Below are 16,910 nucleotides of genomic sequence, written 5' to 3'. Positions count from 1 at the left end.
ACACGGCCGCTCTGCTCTGGTTCAGTGACAGTTCTCACGGCCTCTACCACCCCTCCGTCTTGTACTTTTGGGTGAGGGGGGGCCAGGACTTCTTGGCTGGGGAGGGCGATTGCAGAGACACTGCAGGGGGGCCCTGTCCTCCAGCCTGCGGTCCTGCAGGACATCAACAAGGCGACGAAGCGTGTCCGTTTGTTCCTTCATGAGACCAAGCAGCGTTTGGGTGGTCTGCTGGTCTTCCTGCCGCCACCTATCCTCACGTTCCATGAGTGTGCGATGCTGCTCACATAGGGTCTCCCTCCAGTGTTTCTGCTCTGCAGCCTCTGCTCGGGAGCAGGCCATCAGTTCAGCGAACATGTCGTCCCTAGTCTTCTTCTTTCGCCGTCTAATCATTGCCAGTCTCTGCGAGGGGGATGCCGGGGCAGTCCGGGAAGGATCCGAAGCTGTGTGATGGGGAAAGTTAGTGATTTCCTTGTACAGATACATTTTGGCGAACAGTGAACACCGTCTAGTCAATTTCTATGAAGAAGACCGTACCGGACAACAAGTGTCACGTGGTCTCCAGAGAAGCACAACATTTTGGCCTACGCTCTGATTGGCTGCGCCATTGCACAGGAGAGCGGAGAAGTCGGGAGAGATAGCAGAATCCCTCTAGCAGAGAGTCCTGGTAAGCCTTACAGTACATTATGCTTATCAGTTAACGGATAGCTGTGCCGTCGTGCTAAAGGCAATCTGGAAATCAGATACTATGACCCTTTTGCAGCCACTCTCGACACTGCAGGGGAAAGATCAATGTATGCTTTTCCTGTGTGGCCTACAGCACGTGGCTGCTAAGCGCGGGGCTTTGTTATGCAAAGTATAAGTAAACCATTAAGAACAGTAACTATTCGCTAATTGCCCTAATTAGATGCAGCACTTCAGTAACGAGATTACCCTGAGGCGTGTCTCTCGAGTGCAGAAAGAAAGGATGTTAAGGGAAGCACTTCACCGACCGGGACCCTACGCGGCCATGCTGGTGGAGGCGATGGTTCCCCTGTATCTGAGGATGTCGTGGCGTGGAAGAGTGAGCTTCACCGGAGGACCAAATAAGGCACCTCTTCCTCGAAACCTCCTGCGGAGGGTATTTGAGGAACTGTTTGAAGCATTTGTGGAATTGTCCATGGAGGACTATTGTTCCATCCCAATCTGTGTAGACCTACTGTTCGTTTAGTTTCCCTTTAAAAACTTTTAGATATAGTATTTATAGATAGAATTTATATTTTTGGTATACATGTTTTCGAGCAAATAAATGTTTTCTTGTTTATACGACTTACCGCCTGATCCTTCCCCTGACTCTGAGTCCGGGTTCACGGCCGGTGAGGGTTGGTAGAGGATCTCTGTGAGGGTGAGGAAGAGATCCTGGCTGTCAGGGAAAGCGGCATTGTGTTCGCTGTCGCCTGCGCCTTCCTCCACGGACCCTTCGTCGTCTTGCCCATCGGCGAACATCGAGTAGGAACTGTCCTGGCTCACTATGCCATCCACTGAGTCCACGGTCACTGGTGGGACAGTGGTGGCAGACCCACCGAGAATGGCATGCAGTGCCTCGTAGAAGCGGCATGTCTGGGGCTGTGCTCCGGAGCGTCCGTTTGCCGCTCTGACTTTTTGATAGCCTTGCCTCAGGTCCTTGACTTTCACGCGGCACTGCATCGCATCCCGGCTGTATCCTTTCTGTGTCATGGCTTGGGAGACCTTCTCGAAGGTCTTTGCATTACGCTTGTTGGAGCGCAGCTCCGACAGCACAGACTCCTCGCCCCACACAGCGATCAGATCCTGGACTTCCGGTCTGTCCATGCTGGGGATCTCTTTCTATTCTTGCATTGGGCTGACTCCTCTGCTGGAGAGCTCTGCATCGTTGCAGGTGCCGCGGAGCTCGCCCCGATGTCAAAGTAAGAAATGAGATTCTAACTGTCCAGACAGGAAAAGGATTTCAAATTTTCCCGGGTCATTTCCTGTGTGGCTGCTCAGAACATCCAAGCTCGGACTGCTGTCCAGAGCGTCAACAGAGTGGTGCACTGTGGGATAGCTCCCGGAGCTACTAAGTTCGATTTGCATCCACACCTAGCCTAATTCGAGCTAGCAAGTGCGAATTTAGCGTTACTCCACCTGTCGGGGTGGAGTACCAAATTCGAACTAAGGAGCCCCCTAGTTCGAATTAAATGGCTTCCTGGTGTGGACGGTTGAGCGATTAGTTCGAATTAACGCTGCTAAATTCGATTTAAGATCCTAGTGTAGACCAGGCCTAAGGTGCCATAAGTACTCCTGTTTTTTTTGCAGATACAGACTAACACGGCTGCTACTCTGAATACTTTCTGTCAGTTTCCCATGTAGTTGAGTTCTACCCCAATATTGTTCTCCTAATCTCCTTGGCAATGAGATTGGTGAGGCCAATGCAGAAGTATGTCCACTAAGGGTATGAATTCCAGTAATATACTTTAAAGCTAATATATTACCTGAAAGGCTTCAGGGTGTTAAAAATGTGTGCTCTTACATGACTAAGCCTACTACTGTAAACTACAATTTATTCCTTTTCAATAAGACAGATTTATTTACAGACCTGGGTAGATCTATTTGTTTTTGGTTGTCAGATAGCACAGTCATTTCTATCCTTAGGATTAATATTTTTCAAGAAAATAAAAGGTTTAAAGAATCAGTGGAACTAGTGGCCATCACTCTCAGGGCTACTATAATAAGGGCTTAAGTCAGTGATCATTCAGGTGGTTTTATTACTTGATATGCTACTAAAAGCCAATGAGACCATACATTTTAATGCATAAATTTGTCTATGTACCAAAAAAAACCCAAACCCAAAACAACGTTCCCTCTCAAACCCAGACTTTGCATCTAAAATATCTGTATTTAACTAACCCCAGAGACAGGATTATTACTAATGGTGAACACTATGGCAGTTTTGTATGGGCATTTCTGATTCATTTATATTTTTCTAACTGTATATCTTCATTGTCATAGGAGCTCCAACAGCCAGGATAGGCACTTCAGTGTAAATCCGATTAAAATAAAATATAGACCTATCACATCATGGGATAGGGAAGTCAGTGACTATACTGTAATAGTGCTCAGTTCTTGGCACCTTGATATCAGAACAATACAGACAAATGGGATGGCATTCATAGAAGAGCAATAAAAATGGTTGGGGGAACTACCTTACTTGAACTGCAATGAAAAATTAAGAGTATGGGGTAGTTTCGCTACATGTTGACTATGGGCACATGCATGCAAACACTTATTAGGGTGTGTGCACATATCCTTACTCACACACTAAGTTCCAGTAAATCCTACCCTTGAATGAGAGTGCACCACTATATCAGCTCATGTGTCACCTCTCTTCCCTCCAGCTAGTGTAGGGGACACAGCCAAGGGAAAAAGGAGTGACTACACTATCTCTATGGCCTGGCAACACCCATCAGCACTTGAGTGTTGAGGTCATAGGCAGCCAGCACAACATAAGCACTTAAATTGCGCCAGGAGATTAGATAGGCACAGAATTATGTGTTTCCTCTTTTCTTTAGTATTGCTTTGCTACTGGACCTTTGCGTGCAGGAACTCGCCTATGAGGGCTACATCTACTTTTTTAAGGTTAGCGTGGCTGCAGTTAGTAGCAGAGCAGTCCTGGCATGCCATTCCTTGACCAGTTGACTGCCTAAAAGGAGATCTCAATACACTCAGAGCTCAGAAGATATTTCAGGGGCCTCCAAAAACAGAAGACAGTACAGGATAGTGGTAGGCTCTGATTAGTGATTTATTATTTTATTTTTGCCTGGGCCCATCAAAGCTTTTGTGACAAGTAAAGGAGCAGCTTATTCACCGTGAAGCACTGTATTCTGTGTTAGTAAAAATATTTAGTGTGAATTTGCATTTTTGTGGTATGTCTGTGATCAATTTTCTTTTGCAGTTCTAAGACTGCTGTACGTATCACCACAGCCAGTGACATGATCATCATCAACAACCTAGTTACACCACTGTACATTCTCTAAATCTTTTGTGAGAAGTTTGAAAAAAATATATTTGAGAATAAAAACTATTTAAAGAGAAATTTAGAAAATCTGTTATGAGACTAAAGCCTCTACTCTCTGTTTAAGGAAGATGCTTTTGTCACAAGTGCACACACTACCTGAAATTAGCAATTCAAAGATACCTGATTCTGCATTAAAGTTTGGATCTCAGAGCCTATGACCATACTTCAAATAGTTTTGAAGTACCATTCTCTCTGCACTTACATTTGTTGCATCTATACCAAGTGACTCTAATGTTCAGTATACCACTGACTGAGTTCTATCTTCAGGTATGCATGAACAGCTCCCACAGAAATCAAAAGTTAGTTGCATGTGCATTTCTGAGTGCTGAATTTGGTACCACACTGTGCATTCAGTATACGACAATATTGGTCTCAGTATTGAAAACACTTGTGTGTGTGTAAATACACTCACATAAGTAGACACAATGAAGACAATGGGACTACTTATCTGAGTAAAATTAAACATACTTAAGTGTTTGCAGGATCAGGACCATAAAGAAATATTTTGAATTAGAAGATAAATATCTTTCTATTTTTAATGCTTTAATTTTCATTATCCTAAAGTAATTCTGAATAATAAAACAATTCAGCCTCATCATGAGTATAATACTTAAATGACGAGAAAAGGTTAATATTACAGTATTTAGGGGATTTGGGTGGGAGGGGGAGGATGAGATTAAATTCACCTGCTGTGACAATGTGATCTATCTCTATAAATGAGATAGATTAACAGACTCCTACTCCATGCACAGGTGCAGCAAATCACTAAATGTCACCTGAGACTCAAGAAGACAGATAAAAAACAGGAACCTCAGAAGAGTCAGGCTAGCCAGGGAACAAAAAGCTGACTAGCAAGCCTAATGACATTTTAGAATAAGGTCTTTATGGAAACTTTTGTTGCTATGGCAATGGTATTTATACTAAATACTAAGATAGATGAACTAGAGTGCCTAGCATTAAACGAGGATATTGATATAATAGGCATCACAGAAACTTGGTGGAATGAGGATAATCAATGGGACACAGTAATACCAGGGTATAAAATATATAGTAATGAAAGTAGGTTGTGCTGGCAGGGGAGTGGCACTATATGTTAAAGGAAGAATAGAGTCAAATAAGGTAAAAATCTCAAATGAAACAAACTGCACCATAGAATCTTTATGGACATAATTTCCATGCTTGAATACAAAGAGTAGAGCAGTAGGAATATCCTACTAACCACCTGAACCAGGATGGTGACAGTGATTATGAAAGACTAAGGGAGGTTGGAGAGGCTACAAAAGCAGAAAGTGCAATAATAATGGGTGACTTCAACTCTCCTCATATTAACTGGGTAAATGTCACCTTAGGGCATGATGCAGAGATAAAATTTCTAGACACCATAAAATGGCTGCTTCTTGGTACAGCTAGGATAACATTTAACTTCTAAAAGAGGAACTATACAAAAATGAGGATGCTCATTAGATGAAAATTAAAAGGAGCTGTCACAAGGATTAAGTGCCTGCAAGCAGCACTGGGACTATTTAAAAACACCCTAATAGAGGCTCAGACTAAATGTATACCTCATATCAGAAAACACAATAAGAGGACCAAAAGGGAGCCACCATGGCTAAACAGCCAGAAGGAGCCAAGCCCTGCATGTGCCAAAGCCCCACACCGAGCTGGCACAGGGAAACCTTTCCACCCCTCAGCTAAGCTCTGGAGTGGCGTGGGGAGAAAGCAATTTCCAGCATGTACATGCCCTGACCCCAGGGAGTGAGAGGGTTCTTCCTTCCCCTGGGGACCCTCCCCTGCTGAGCCACCTCTCTGGCTGGGTGCACTGAAGCTCCTGCAGTCAGGTTCCCTAGGCCCTCACGCACAATGCATCCTTAGGGCTTAACCACTTCCTGCACGCACTGTAACTAGGGGACAGGAGGTGGCTCGGTGGCCAGCAGCAGCCTGGAGGCGTTAGCAGCCTTTAGACACTATGCAGGCAGGAAGGGACAAGCTGTTTACAGCCACAAGGGTGGGGAAGAAGGGGTGAAGAGATGAGCTCTGCAAAGACATGGGCCAAGTCATCCCTGCCCCACCTCCTCTGCCACTGGAAGCTGCTCCGAACCCTTCCGTCCCACACAGTACTAAAGGCTGCTGCTGGCCACATTCTGATGTGAACCCTGGCAGAAATCTGGAGAAGGGAGCATGTGACCCCTCCCATGTGTTGCCTCAGGAAGACGTGGCGCCAGGTACCAGGAGACGGGTCTGTCCCAGGGGCCCAGCCAGAAATGGAGAGTGGAGAGCGCTGGGCAGGGAGGGTCGGGTCAGTTGGTCGGTCACGCCCCCGTGTAAGAGAGGTGTATGGGGGCTGAGGGGGGGGGGGAGAGAGAGAGAGAGAGAGAGAGTGACCTCTCCCTGTGTGAACCCTAAGCCTTAAAGATAAGAAAGTAAATAAAAAGAATCCTACTATGCAGTATTTCTTTTTAACCGGGGTACAGTCAACTTGATGTTAATTTGAATGTTTATACTGCATAGCTCTGATTGATTGCTGTTGAACTCACTTGAATATGAATAATTTTACCAGGTGTTCCATATTCAGCATAAGGAAATATGTTCACCCAAATTCAAACAGTCTTCAAAGTCCCAAAATATAGTCCATCCACACAACCATATTCACCTCTGGTTTCTTCTGCCAGTCCTGGGGCCTTTCTTCTGTCCTAGCTTGCTTTTTGCCAAGCAGTCACAGCAGTCCTTTCTAGCTGGAGTGATTCCTGCTCTTTCAGCAGGAACTCCCCAGTCTTCCTATGTGGAGTACTTTTCTCCCCAGAAGAGGATCCAACATTCTCCTGGGGCCATCTGTTCTCTGGTCAGGATAGGTCAGACGACAAACCCCTCTTTTGCTCCTTGATCCTTCAGCCTTCTCCAGCCCCTGTCTTTGGCTCTGTTTCTTGGACCTCAATTTAGAACTCTCCCAGATGCTGCCCTGCCCTACTAATCAGGTCCAGCTGTTCTGTCATAGAAGAACTGGACCCACTATCCTTAAAGGGACCTGTGACAAATACATTTTAGCAATATTACAGTTCATATATATTTATACACCATACTGGAAATTATATTTTACTGAACATGTATGCCCAACACTTCAAAGATATTTAGGCATCTAGCTTCTATTGATTTCAGTTGAAGTAAGCACCTAGTTACCTTTGAGGATCTGGGCCGTAATTACTAAATTATTAAAAACTGAAGTTTTATAGTCATGACACTGCTTATGCAGCTAGAAATTACTTCCTTTGAAAATATATTGGAAGTAGGGTTGCATACAGAAGAAAGAATGCCACTTTTTACCAAAAAGAACAAAGGGAATTGTTACTGTTTCTGCAAAAAGCAAGCCAAAGCCTGCACAATGCTGTTCTGAAGAAGGCTTGGATACATAGCTCAGTTATTATACTGTGACTTTTTTTAAAATTTATTTCCAGTGGTAATTCATTGAGGAAATTAACCAGGTTTTGCAAATTCAAGACAGATTTTAGAGTTGTTTATATTGTTTTACTTTGTATGATGGGCTGTATAGTGTTAATCTGCTCAAAGAAAAAGCCTTACAGTTCTACTGTAAAAGACTACAGGAATGTTAGTTCATTATTTCAGGTCCACTAATGTGTAAGTAATCCAAGGAAAAATGGAGAGCAAAAACTGAGTCTAAGGTGCAAAAGTCAAGATTAGAGTTTTTCTAGGACAGTTGACTTATATACCAGGTTTCACTGAGAACCTCTTTGGAATAAGTTAATGCTCTATAGTTAAAAAGATTGCATCCTATTTAAACAAGGAAAGTTTTTGTGAACTCAATGCACATCTCAAGTATGTCAGAATGTCACAGTTCAGTAGTCTTTAGTATCTATTTTAAGCTATGTAAATGATTTCTGATGGGACTCTATTGTGGAGACGAATGCTTGTTCTCATATTAGTTTTGTGAAGAGTGTAATAGATTAGCATTCTACAAATAATAGCTTGGTGCTCTAGTAGTATTAAATATGCCATTTGGCACTATATGCTTAACAAGACTTGCAGCTTGCTTCTTATAATTGTTCTGTTGCTGTGCAAATCAGAAGAAATAGCAACCTGCATTTTACAGCAGTGTAAAACATGATGTATTCTATGAAGTGAAATAGAAACACATAGTATCATGGTTGCCACATACATCTTCTACCTCAAGAAGTAGGATTTTCCAACTGTGGCCAGCATACTGCCTGTAATTCACAAATCACTAGCTGATCATGTACACTGGCTGTGGTCCTTCTTTACAAGTGCTTCTTCAGGCACTCCGGGGTCAATGAAGAGCCTGAATGCCTGAGGGAGACAGCTATAAAGGAGAAAGAGCAAGCCTTGGGCCACTGCAACTATAAGAGAAGGAAGAGTGTGTGACGCTGCACCCCATATTCTTTATAGTGATATTATGATGATATGATTATGACATAATTATGATGTATTTTATGCAAGATAAATCGTGTGAGGTGTCACTGGAAAAGTTATAATTTGCTGAATATGATTATCCTATTTATATGCATATATCATTTTTGTATCTGAAGTTATGAATATTGACTATGTATCTGTATTCCAAATGTAGTTAAACCTGGTAAACATGCCCAAGACAAGGTGCTTTCAGGCTAGATGGTGGGTGGGGAAGGGCCTATCCAGAGCAATGGGCCATTAGGAAAAAACAATAGGCCTTAGGAGAAGCTTATCTCCCACCTGGTGATGAGCCTCCCTAAGAACACTCCAAATAGTCTGTGAGTAATGGCTGCAAGGACATGTGATCAGACCACATGATTCTGGACTCCATCTTGGGATGTCATTATTTTTTCACAGACAGGTCTGAAAACCAAAGCTTTGAAACAAAGGGTTCTCACTATATGCAAAAGCTATATAAGGCTGGTAGTGACATCATCTCGTGTTCTTCACTCCCCACACAAGAAGACTCCTGGAAACAACTGAGGAACAAAGACTGAACTGGGGGAAGTGCTGGACCCAGGCTAAAGGGATTTCTAGCCTTTAAATGAAACACATGGGGATTCCAAGCTATAAGTGAGTGCATGTTGCCCCCTAAGAATCTGCAGCCTGCTTGTATAATCTCTTAGGGTGAGAATCTGCTAATTCATATCCAATCTATTTTCTGTATCAAGCTTAATTTGTGTTTTTTGTTTATTTGCTAGGTAATCTGCTTTGATCTGTTTGCTATCACTTATAATCACTTAAAATCTATCTTTTGTAGTTAATGAACTTATTTTTGCTTTATCTAAACCAGTGAGTTGGAGTGAAGTATGTGGGAATCATAGCTCAGGGGCAAAGGCTGTTGCATATTCCTCTCCACAATGAGGGATGGGGGTGAACTTTATGAGCTTATGCTGTACAGTTCCCAAGCACATGTCTACAGCATGATAAAGTTTTAAAAGCCTTTCTCTAGAAAATTGGTTCAATGTACATAATGCTTCTAAGTAGTTTGGAGCATACATGTGAAATGAAGTCCCAGGGTTTCATCTGGTTTCATCATAAGTTGATGACCTAGTCCTCAGGCTTTAACTTCCAGGTGAAAAGGGGGGAAAAAAGCAAAGAAAGGAAGTAGTCAGATGGTGTGCTGTCCTACATTCCCTGTAAACTGTGTGGCCGCGCAGCAGCCTATTTAGCGCTTAGGGAACCTGCTCAGGGACCGGCTGGGGAGGGGCGCCCCTACCTCAGCCCCCAACCTGCCATGGCCGAGGCGCCCATCCTGCGGCTCGGACCTGCCTGCAGCCAGGGCACCCCTACCCGGCTTGAGCCCAGCCGCGGCCGGGGCGGGGTGGCCAGAACCCAAGCAGCCTGGCTGGAACCAGCCACGGCCAGTGCAGCCTGGACCAGACCCAAGTGGTCTGGCCTGGACCCAGCCGCGGCTGGCGTGGCCCAGCCCAAACCAAACCCCGGGTGTCCGGCCTGGCCCAAACTCAGGCGGCCCGGTCCAAACCCGGGTGGCCCAGACCAGATCCAGCCACGGTGGCGCAGCCCTGACCCAGCCAGGGCCAGAATGGCCCTGACCCGGCCAGCCCAGCTCAGACCTGCTGCAGTACCCCTCCCCCAGCTCAAACTCAGCCCCGGCTGGACCTGCCAGTGCTGGAGACGGGGTGCCTATCCTGCAGCCCCAGCCCCAGAGGTGCCACAGTGGGGACAGGTACCTCTCCCCCCAGACCAGGTGCTCCTGGGGGGAGTCCTCTCTCCCCGCCAGGGCACCATCCTACACCCCAAACCCCTTATTCCCGGCCCCACCTCAGAGCCCCCACCCCCAACCTGAGGTCCCTCCCACATTCTGAACCTCTCAGCCCCAGCCCCACCATATGAATTTTGTTATGTGCACCAATATGAAGGTCATGTATCACACATCACCTCCATATTGGTGCACATAACAAAATTCATTCTGCACATGGGTGGGAAAAATTAGAGGGAACACTGGTGCTGTCTCAAAAATGGAGCTGCATTTCACCTCAGTAGTGAATGGATTCACTTCAGTGATTGGAAACTTTGTTCAACTGAGTCAAAGTGCTTTGAGGTTCAGAATGAAAAACACTCAACCAAGACAAAATGGTTCTTTTTGCCAGACACTGCACAATTTTTACCCAGATGGAAGGTGCTAATGGAATTGAAGAGCCCTGCTATAAAATGGGAAGATCTCAGCCAGATCATGGGGTGGGAAGGATTGAAGACAAAATTCTGAAGAATAGGGATAGGTTAGAACACATTTGACCGGAAGCTCCCTGTGGGGAAAGTAAGTAGAGGTAGGGTGGGTATGGGTGTGGGTGTGTGAGGAGGGAATCAAGAGACTGAGGGCAAATGTGAGCCTGAGGTGGGGAGGGAGTTGGACAGTGGGTTTGGGGGGAGATTAGTAGGAATGTAGAGGGGAGATCTGCAGATTAGAGAAGGGGGAAATTACCCCTCTATTATAATTTGGTCCTGGACCTTAGTCCCTAATGGTTGAGGCCCTTTTGGAGCAAGGTCTGGCTAGAGTTCATTTCTCCTAGGAGTCAAGGCCTGAATCCACAAAGGCACTTAGGAATTGTAATTGCTGAACATTATGGCACCTATCTTTTAGGCACCTAGAAAAAACAACAAAAGGAACCATGCTGCAATCCACAAAACCTGAGTTAAACACCTAGACTCCTATGCAATGACTGGGGTGAGACAAGCACCTAAGAATGGGATCACAACAGCCAGAAATACTAGGTGGAGAGCCACTTAAAATAGCCAGTGGGAGATGCCAATGGTGTGTCCTAAACCCAGCCACTCTCATGGACAGAAGTGCCTATGTCCAGGCTGCAAGGAAGCATCTCTCTCGGTTGGCTATCCACAAATGGAAGCCCATCTCCTGAAGTCAAGCAGCTTAGGCGCCTAAGTAGTTTCTTGTGGGAATGACTTAGACACCTGCCTTGCTCTGCATAAAACAGCAGAAGCAGGAAGTGGTGACCTTCTAACTTTTAGCCCAGTGCTTAGAGTGCTCACCTGGGATGTGGGAGACCCAGGGTACGTCTTCACTACTGGCCATATCGGCGGGTAGCAATCGATTTCTCGGGGATCGATATATCGCGTCTCATCTAGACGCGATATATCGATCCCCGAACGCGCTCCTGTCGACTCCGGAACTCCACCAATGCGAACGGCGGTAGCGGAGTCGACATGGGGAGCCGCGGACGTCGATCCCGCGCCGTGAGGACAGTAAGTAATTCGATCTAAGATGCTTCGAGTTCAGCTACGCTATTCACGTAGCTGAAGTTGCGTATCTTAGATCGACTCCCCCCCCAGTGTAGACCAGCCCCCAGGTTCAATTCCCCACTCTGCATAAGCGGGACAAATGATTTGAACAGGGTTCTCCCTCCTCTTAGAATGTACTCTAACCGCTGGGCTCTGGGCTATTCTGATGTGGGGCTCCCTCAATCTCTCCTGTTTAAGCTGTTCCACTGCAGATAAATAATGAGTGATTGGAGCAAACGGACTAGACCCAGCAGAGAGACAGAATACCACTCTGTTAGACTGGTGGTTAGGGCACCCACCTGGGTCCAATGAGGACCTAATGAGGTCCAGCTGTCAGCTGCTCTCTCCAGGACCCACAGCTCATAAGGTAGGTCAGCTTTTTTCCTCCCTTCCAGGGAGGCTAATGCCTTCCTCCCTTTGCAAGTTACTATTATTACATTATTGCTGAGGTGAGGTACCTACACCCTGTCACACATGTATTGCTTGCATATACCCCGATGTTGTTCAGCATGGTCACAAAACCAGAAGACATACTTTAAGAAGCTAATAGTATACAAAACTAACATTGAAGAATTCGGCTTTAGCCAAAAAAAAGATTTCAAATCTAGCTCTTGTATGCAAATTATGGGCTTTTTTCAAGGTCTCTATTTGTCCCATCCCAATTTGCTTTTCAGTGCTGATATCTTGACAGGTTCCACTGCGGGATGTATTAAAAAACAGCTATTTTGTTTTCTCTGATCTCCAAATGATTTATTTGTAGGTGATTGATCTGAATTTCACATCTGAAACTGAAAGGGTCAGATGTCTGCTATCATTATGACAAGAAACCAGCCATCACAGAGATTTAGTTTGCATTACTCTCCTATTTATTGAGTTAGCTACAACCTGTTTTTAAAACTTCCATTTGCTAAATGACTTGAGCCATCAAATATGTTAAAATGTCATTTATGTGAACACTAAATTTCAAGATGAGATAGTTGATGACTAATCTCAGTAAATCTCCAACACAGTTCTTGCCTGAACAGTATTATGGCTGAATTCATAGATTCCCAGGCCAAAATGGGCCACTGTGATCATCTAGTCTGACCGTCTGTATAACATAGGCCATAAACATGCCCAAAATAATTCCTAGAGTATATATTTTAGAAAAAACATCTAATCTTGATCTAAAAATTGTGACTGATGGATAATCTTCAAAAAAGAACTAGATAGGTTCATGGAGGATAGGTCCATGAATGGCTATTCAGGATGAGCAGGGATGGTGTCTCTAGCATCTGTTTGCCAGAAGCTGGTAATGTGCCACAGGGCATGGATCATTTAATGATTACCTGTTCTGTTCATTCCTTCTGGGGCACCTGGCATTGGCCACTGTCAGAAGACAGGATACTGGGCTAGATGGATCTTTGGTACGACTCAGTATGGCCGACTTATGTTCTTAATCCACCACGACTCTTGGTAAACTTTTTCAATGGTTTATTACCCTCACTGTTAAAAATGTACATCTTATTTACAATCTGAATTGTCTAGCTTCAACTTCCAGCCATTGGATCATGTTATACTTTTCTCTGTGAGATTGAAGAGTCCATGATTAAATATTTGTTCCCCGTGAATATAGTTACAGTCTGTGATCAAGTCATCCCTTAAGCTTCTATTTGCTAATCTAAATAAACTGAGCTCTTGGAGTCTATCGCTCTAATCCTTTAACCATTCTCCTGGCTCTTCTCTGAACCCGCTCCAATTTATCAACATCCTTCTTGAATTGTAGTCACCAGAATTGGACACACCAGTGCCAAATACAGAAATAAAATAACCTTTCTACACCTACTCAAGATTCCCCTGTTTATGCATTCCAGGATCATATTAGCTATTTTGGCCCACACCTTCACACTGGGAGCTCACGTTCAGCTGATTATCCATCAAAACCCCCAAATCTTCTTCCCAGGATACAGGTCACCATTCTGTAAATATGCCCTACATTCTTTGTTCCTAGATGCATACACTTACATTTAGCCATATTAAAATGAAATTCAGGCTCCAAGCAAGAGGTCTATGGAGCCTTCAGTGTTACAAAATCCGTACGTGTGTGCGTGTGTGTGTGCGTGTGTGTGCGCGTGCGCACGCTCTGGGCCTGTATCTATATCTGATGATAAAATGTTTAAGAAGAATATTAAGTAAGACTATAACCAAGCCACATTACCAAAGCACAGGCATGGATGTACCAAGTAACTGTTCCTTACCATGTATATTTCTATTGCATCATATCATACAATTTCCAGACTAGTAACCATTTCTCTATAGCACAGACATTTTTAATGCGATCATACAGAAATTATTAAAGCAAGAGTCTGTACCTGTTAACAGCACATCTACCAGTATATCTTCAGTGGTAGGATTTTTGAAGGATATGATGATGGAAGAATGACGACCAATACAAGTACTTATGCTAGCTGGTTCCATTGGCTGAGGGATAAGGCCAACCCCAGACAGATGAAATATCCATTCATTAAGCTGTAGGGAAAAGAAAAACATTGATATTAGAAGAAAAAAAAAAGCAGCCTCTACATTGTACATCTTACTGAAGCTCGCTTCTTTCTCATTTTTCTGTTGGTCTGGTTGTATACTAGTGGAAGAAATGTCCAACTTTTTCTTTATTTTTCTCCCTTTATGCTCAGATTTTATCTATTCTAATCACTGATCTCTTGGAAGAATTAGATCCAATGGTCTAAAAGATTAATGTAAAGAAGGACACGTGAATATAGTGGCAAGAAGTCCAGAGGAAGAATACAGATAACTGATATATAAGGGATAACAGAAGAACCACATAAAAAACTAACACTGTGACACTAAACATCAAAAAGAATTTTAAAGACCAGAGATACACATATAAAAACAAATATGAAATGTATTAAATACATCAACAGCATGGAGACTAAGAGAACAGAGAGTCAAAGGAGCAATTAAGGAGGATAAAGACATTGCAGATAAATGATTTATTTGCATCAGTCTTCATTACATAGGATGTTATGAGAGATACCTGCCCCAGACCTATACTTTGCAAGTAGTAAGATTGAGCACTGATAATGATCAAGGTGTACAATGGGAAGATCCTCAGATAAAATGAGAAATTAAATAGCGAAAGGACTGGATGGTCCAAGAGTCCTGAAGGAACTTAAGAATGAGTTAACAAAATCATACATTATTTCATGAAAATGGGACTGGAGGGCAATAGTTGTACCTATTTTTTTTTAAAAGGTAGTGGGGTGAAACTGGCAGCTACAGACTTCAATACCTCAGCAATGTCTAAACGGTTAAAAAATAATTAAAAACAGAATTATAAAACACCTAGATTAAGATGAGATGAGAGAAAGAAACAAATCACCATTGCTTCCGTAAAGGAAAATTCTTTGAGTAATTCAACAAAATAAGTGGATAAAAAAAAGAAGCAGATGAAATAATTTATCTGTATTTTTGAAAAACCTTTGCAAAGTCCCTCACCTGAGCCTATTAATGCAACTCAGTAGTTATGAGGTAAAAAAAGAAAGAGTAGGAATAAATGATCAACTTTCCACACGAAAAAATGTTAACATCAGGATGCTTTCTATTTTTGTATTAGAAACTGTACTGTTTAATATATTTATTAGTTAACTACAAAAGCGGATGAATAGCAAGGTGGCAACATTTGCAGATGACTAAAAAATTATTTACATTCGTCAAGACTGGAGAAGACTGTCATGAACTTCTTAAGTACCTAACAAAGCTAGATGAATAGGTAGCATGATGACAGATGAAATTCACTGTTGACAAATGCAATAATTATCTCATAATGACTGCAAGGAACTGCTTGAGTTATTTGTACATATATATTATGGGGTTTTAAATGTACAATAATCACTCAGAAAAAAGACATGGGCCTCACTGTGGACAGCTCAATGAGTACTGCTTAATGTGAAGTGGTGGACAAAAACAAAATATTGTAAAGGAGTACAAGGCATGGAATAGAAAATAAAGAATGAAAATATCACACTGCAATATAAATCACTCCTACACCATGATCTGGAGTACTGTGGTTAGTTCTGGACACTCTATCTGAATAAAGATATAACAGAAAGAGTGGGGAATGGGGTGACAAACACATGGAAATATATTTTATAAAGTGAAATTGAAAAGATTGGGTCTGTTTAGAGAGGAGACAAATAAAAGGGGACTTGGGAGTTACACACAATATAGAAAGAAGGCACACTGGGTGCCCTTATTTATGCTTTATAAGCAATGGGACATTCAATTAAACTGAAAAGAAAAAGAAAATTAAATCTTATTAAAGGATAGTTTTTTTTGTACAAGACATAATTAACCTGTGGAACCCAATGTCACAGATAATCATTGGGGCCAAGAATTGAGTAGGATTCAAAAAAGGATTAGATCTTTATATAGATGTGAAGAACATTCATAGTTACATAAATTAGAATATAAAAATGATTTTTGTTTTCACTTTAATAAGGTATATAAATCCCCTTTCCAATCCAAGGCATAATTTCCATTATTCTAACAAAAGTTAGGGAGAAAATTCCCTGTGTGGTCAGGTTACTTCACAATTGTGCACCTCATACAGGCTACTCTCAGAGACAGCATAATGGATTAGATAGACCACTGGTCTAATCCAGTATAGAAGTTCCTGATTTCCTATTCCTAAAAGATAAATGCTTTATTAGACATATTGGGTCAAGTTCATCCCTAGTATAATTCCACTACCCAGAATGAATATAGTCTATTTCCTTTGAAATTAGTAAACTACTTCCCTTCATCCCCACATCGTAAGCCAAAATATCCACATGAGGGTGGAGGAAATGGCAAATAAAAAGATTCCTTCCTGCCAAGTTTAGAATAAATCCTAAGGTAGAAAAACTTTTAATAGCTGGGGTAACTCAGGTGTAGAATCAGATTGGACTGTCTGGAAGTGATGATGAAATAAAAATTTACTTAGATATTGCTGACAAATATAATACAGCTCTGTTTCAGTTATAAATCTGTGAACACCATTTTCAGCCTCTGACAAGAAGGCAGGAATTATCATTAAAAAGATTTTGTTGCAATTTGGGAGAGT

General features: G+C 42.8%; 1 protein-coding gene across 2 annotated transcripts in view; it reads right to left on the bottom strand.

The window, feature by feature from the left end:
• The window catches only part of CFAP47 (cilia and flagella associated protein 47), a 647,660-nt gene that overhangs the window by 134,589 nt on the left and 496,161 nt on the right, over positions 1–16,910 (bottom strand). For both annotated transcript variants that reach the window (XM_045022903.1, XM_045023700.1), the window contains one exon: positions 14,161–14,317. In XM_045022903.1, coding sequence (XP_044878838.1) covers positions 14,161–14,317 — 157 coding nt within the window. The remainder of the gene's footprint in view (positions 1–14,160; positions 14,318–16,910) is intronic.

This window comes from Mauremys mutica, chromosome 1, assembly GCF_020497125.1.
Source record: "Mauremys mutica isolate MM-2020 ecotype Southern chromosome 1, ASM2049712v1, whole genome shotgun sequence".
In the NCBI taxonomy this organism is placed as follows: domain Eukaryota; kingdom Metazoa; phylum Chordata; order Testudines; family Geoemydidae; genus Mauremys; species Mauremys mutica.
This window is presented reverse-complemented; position numbering and strand designations above follow the sequence as displayed.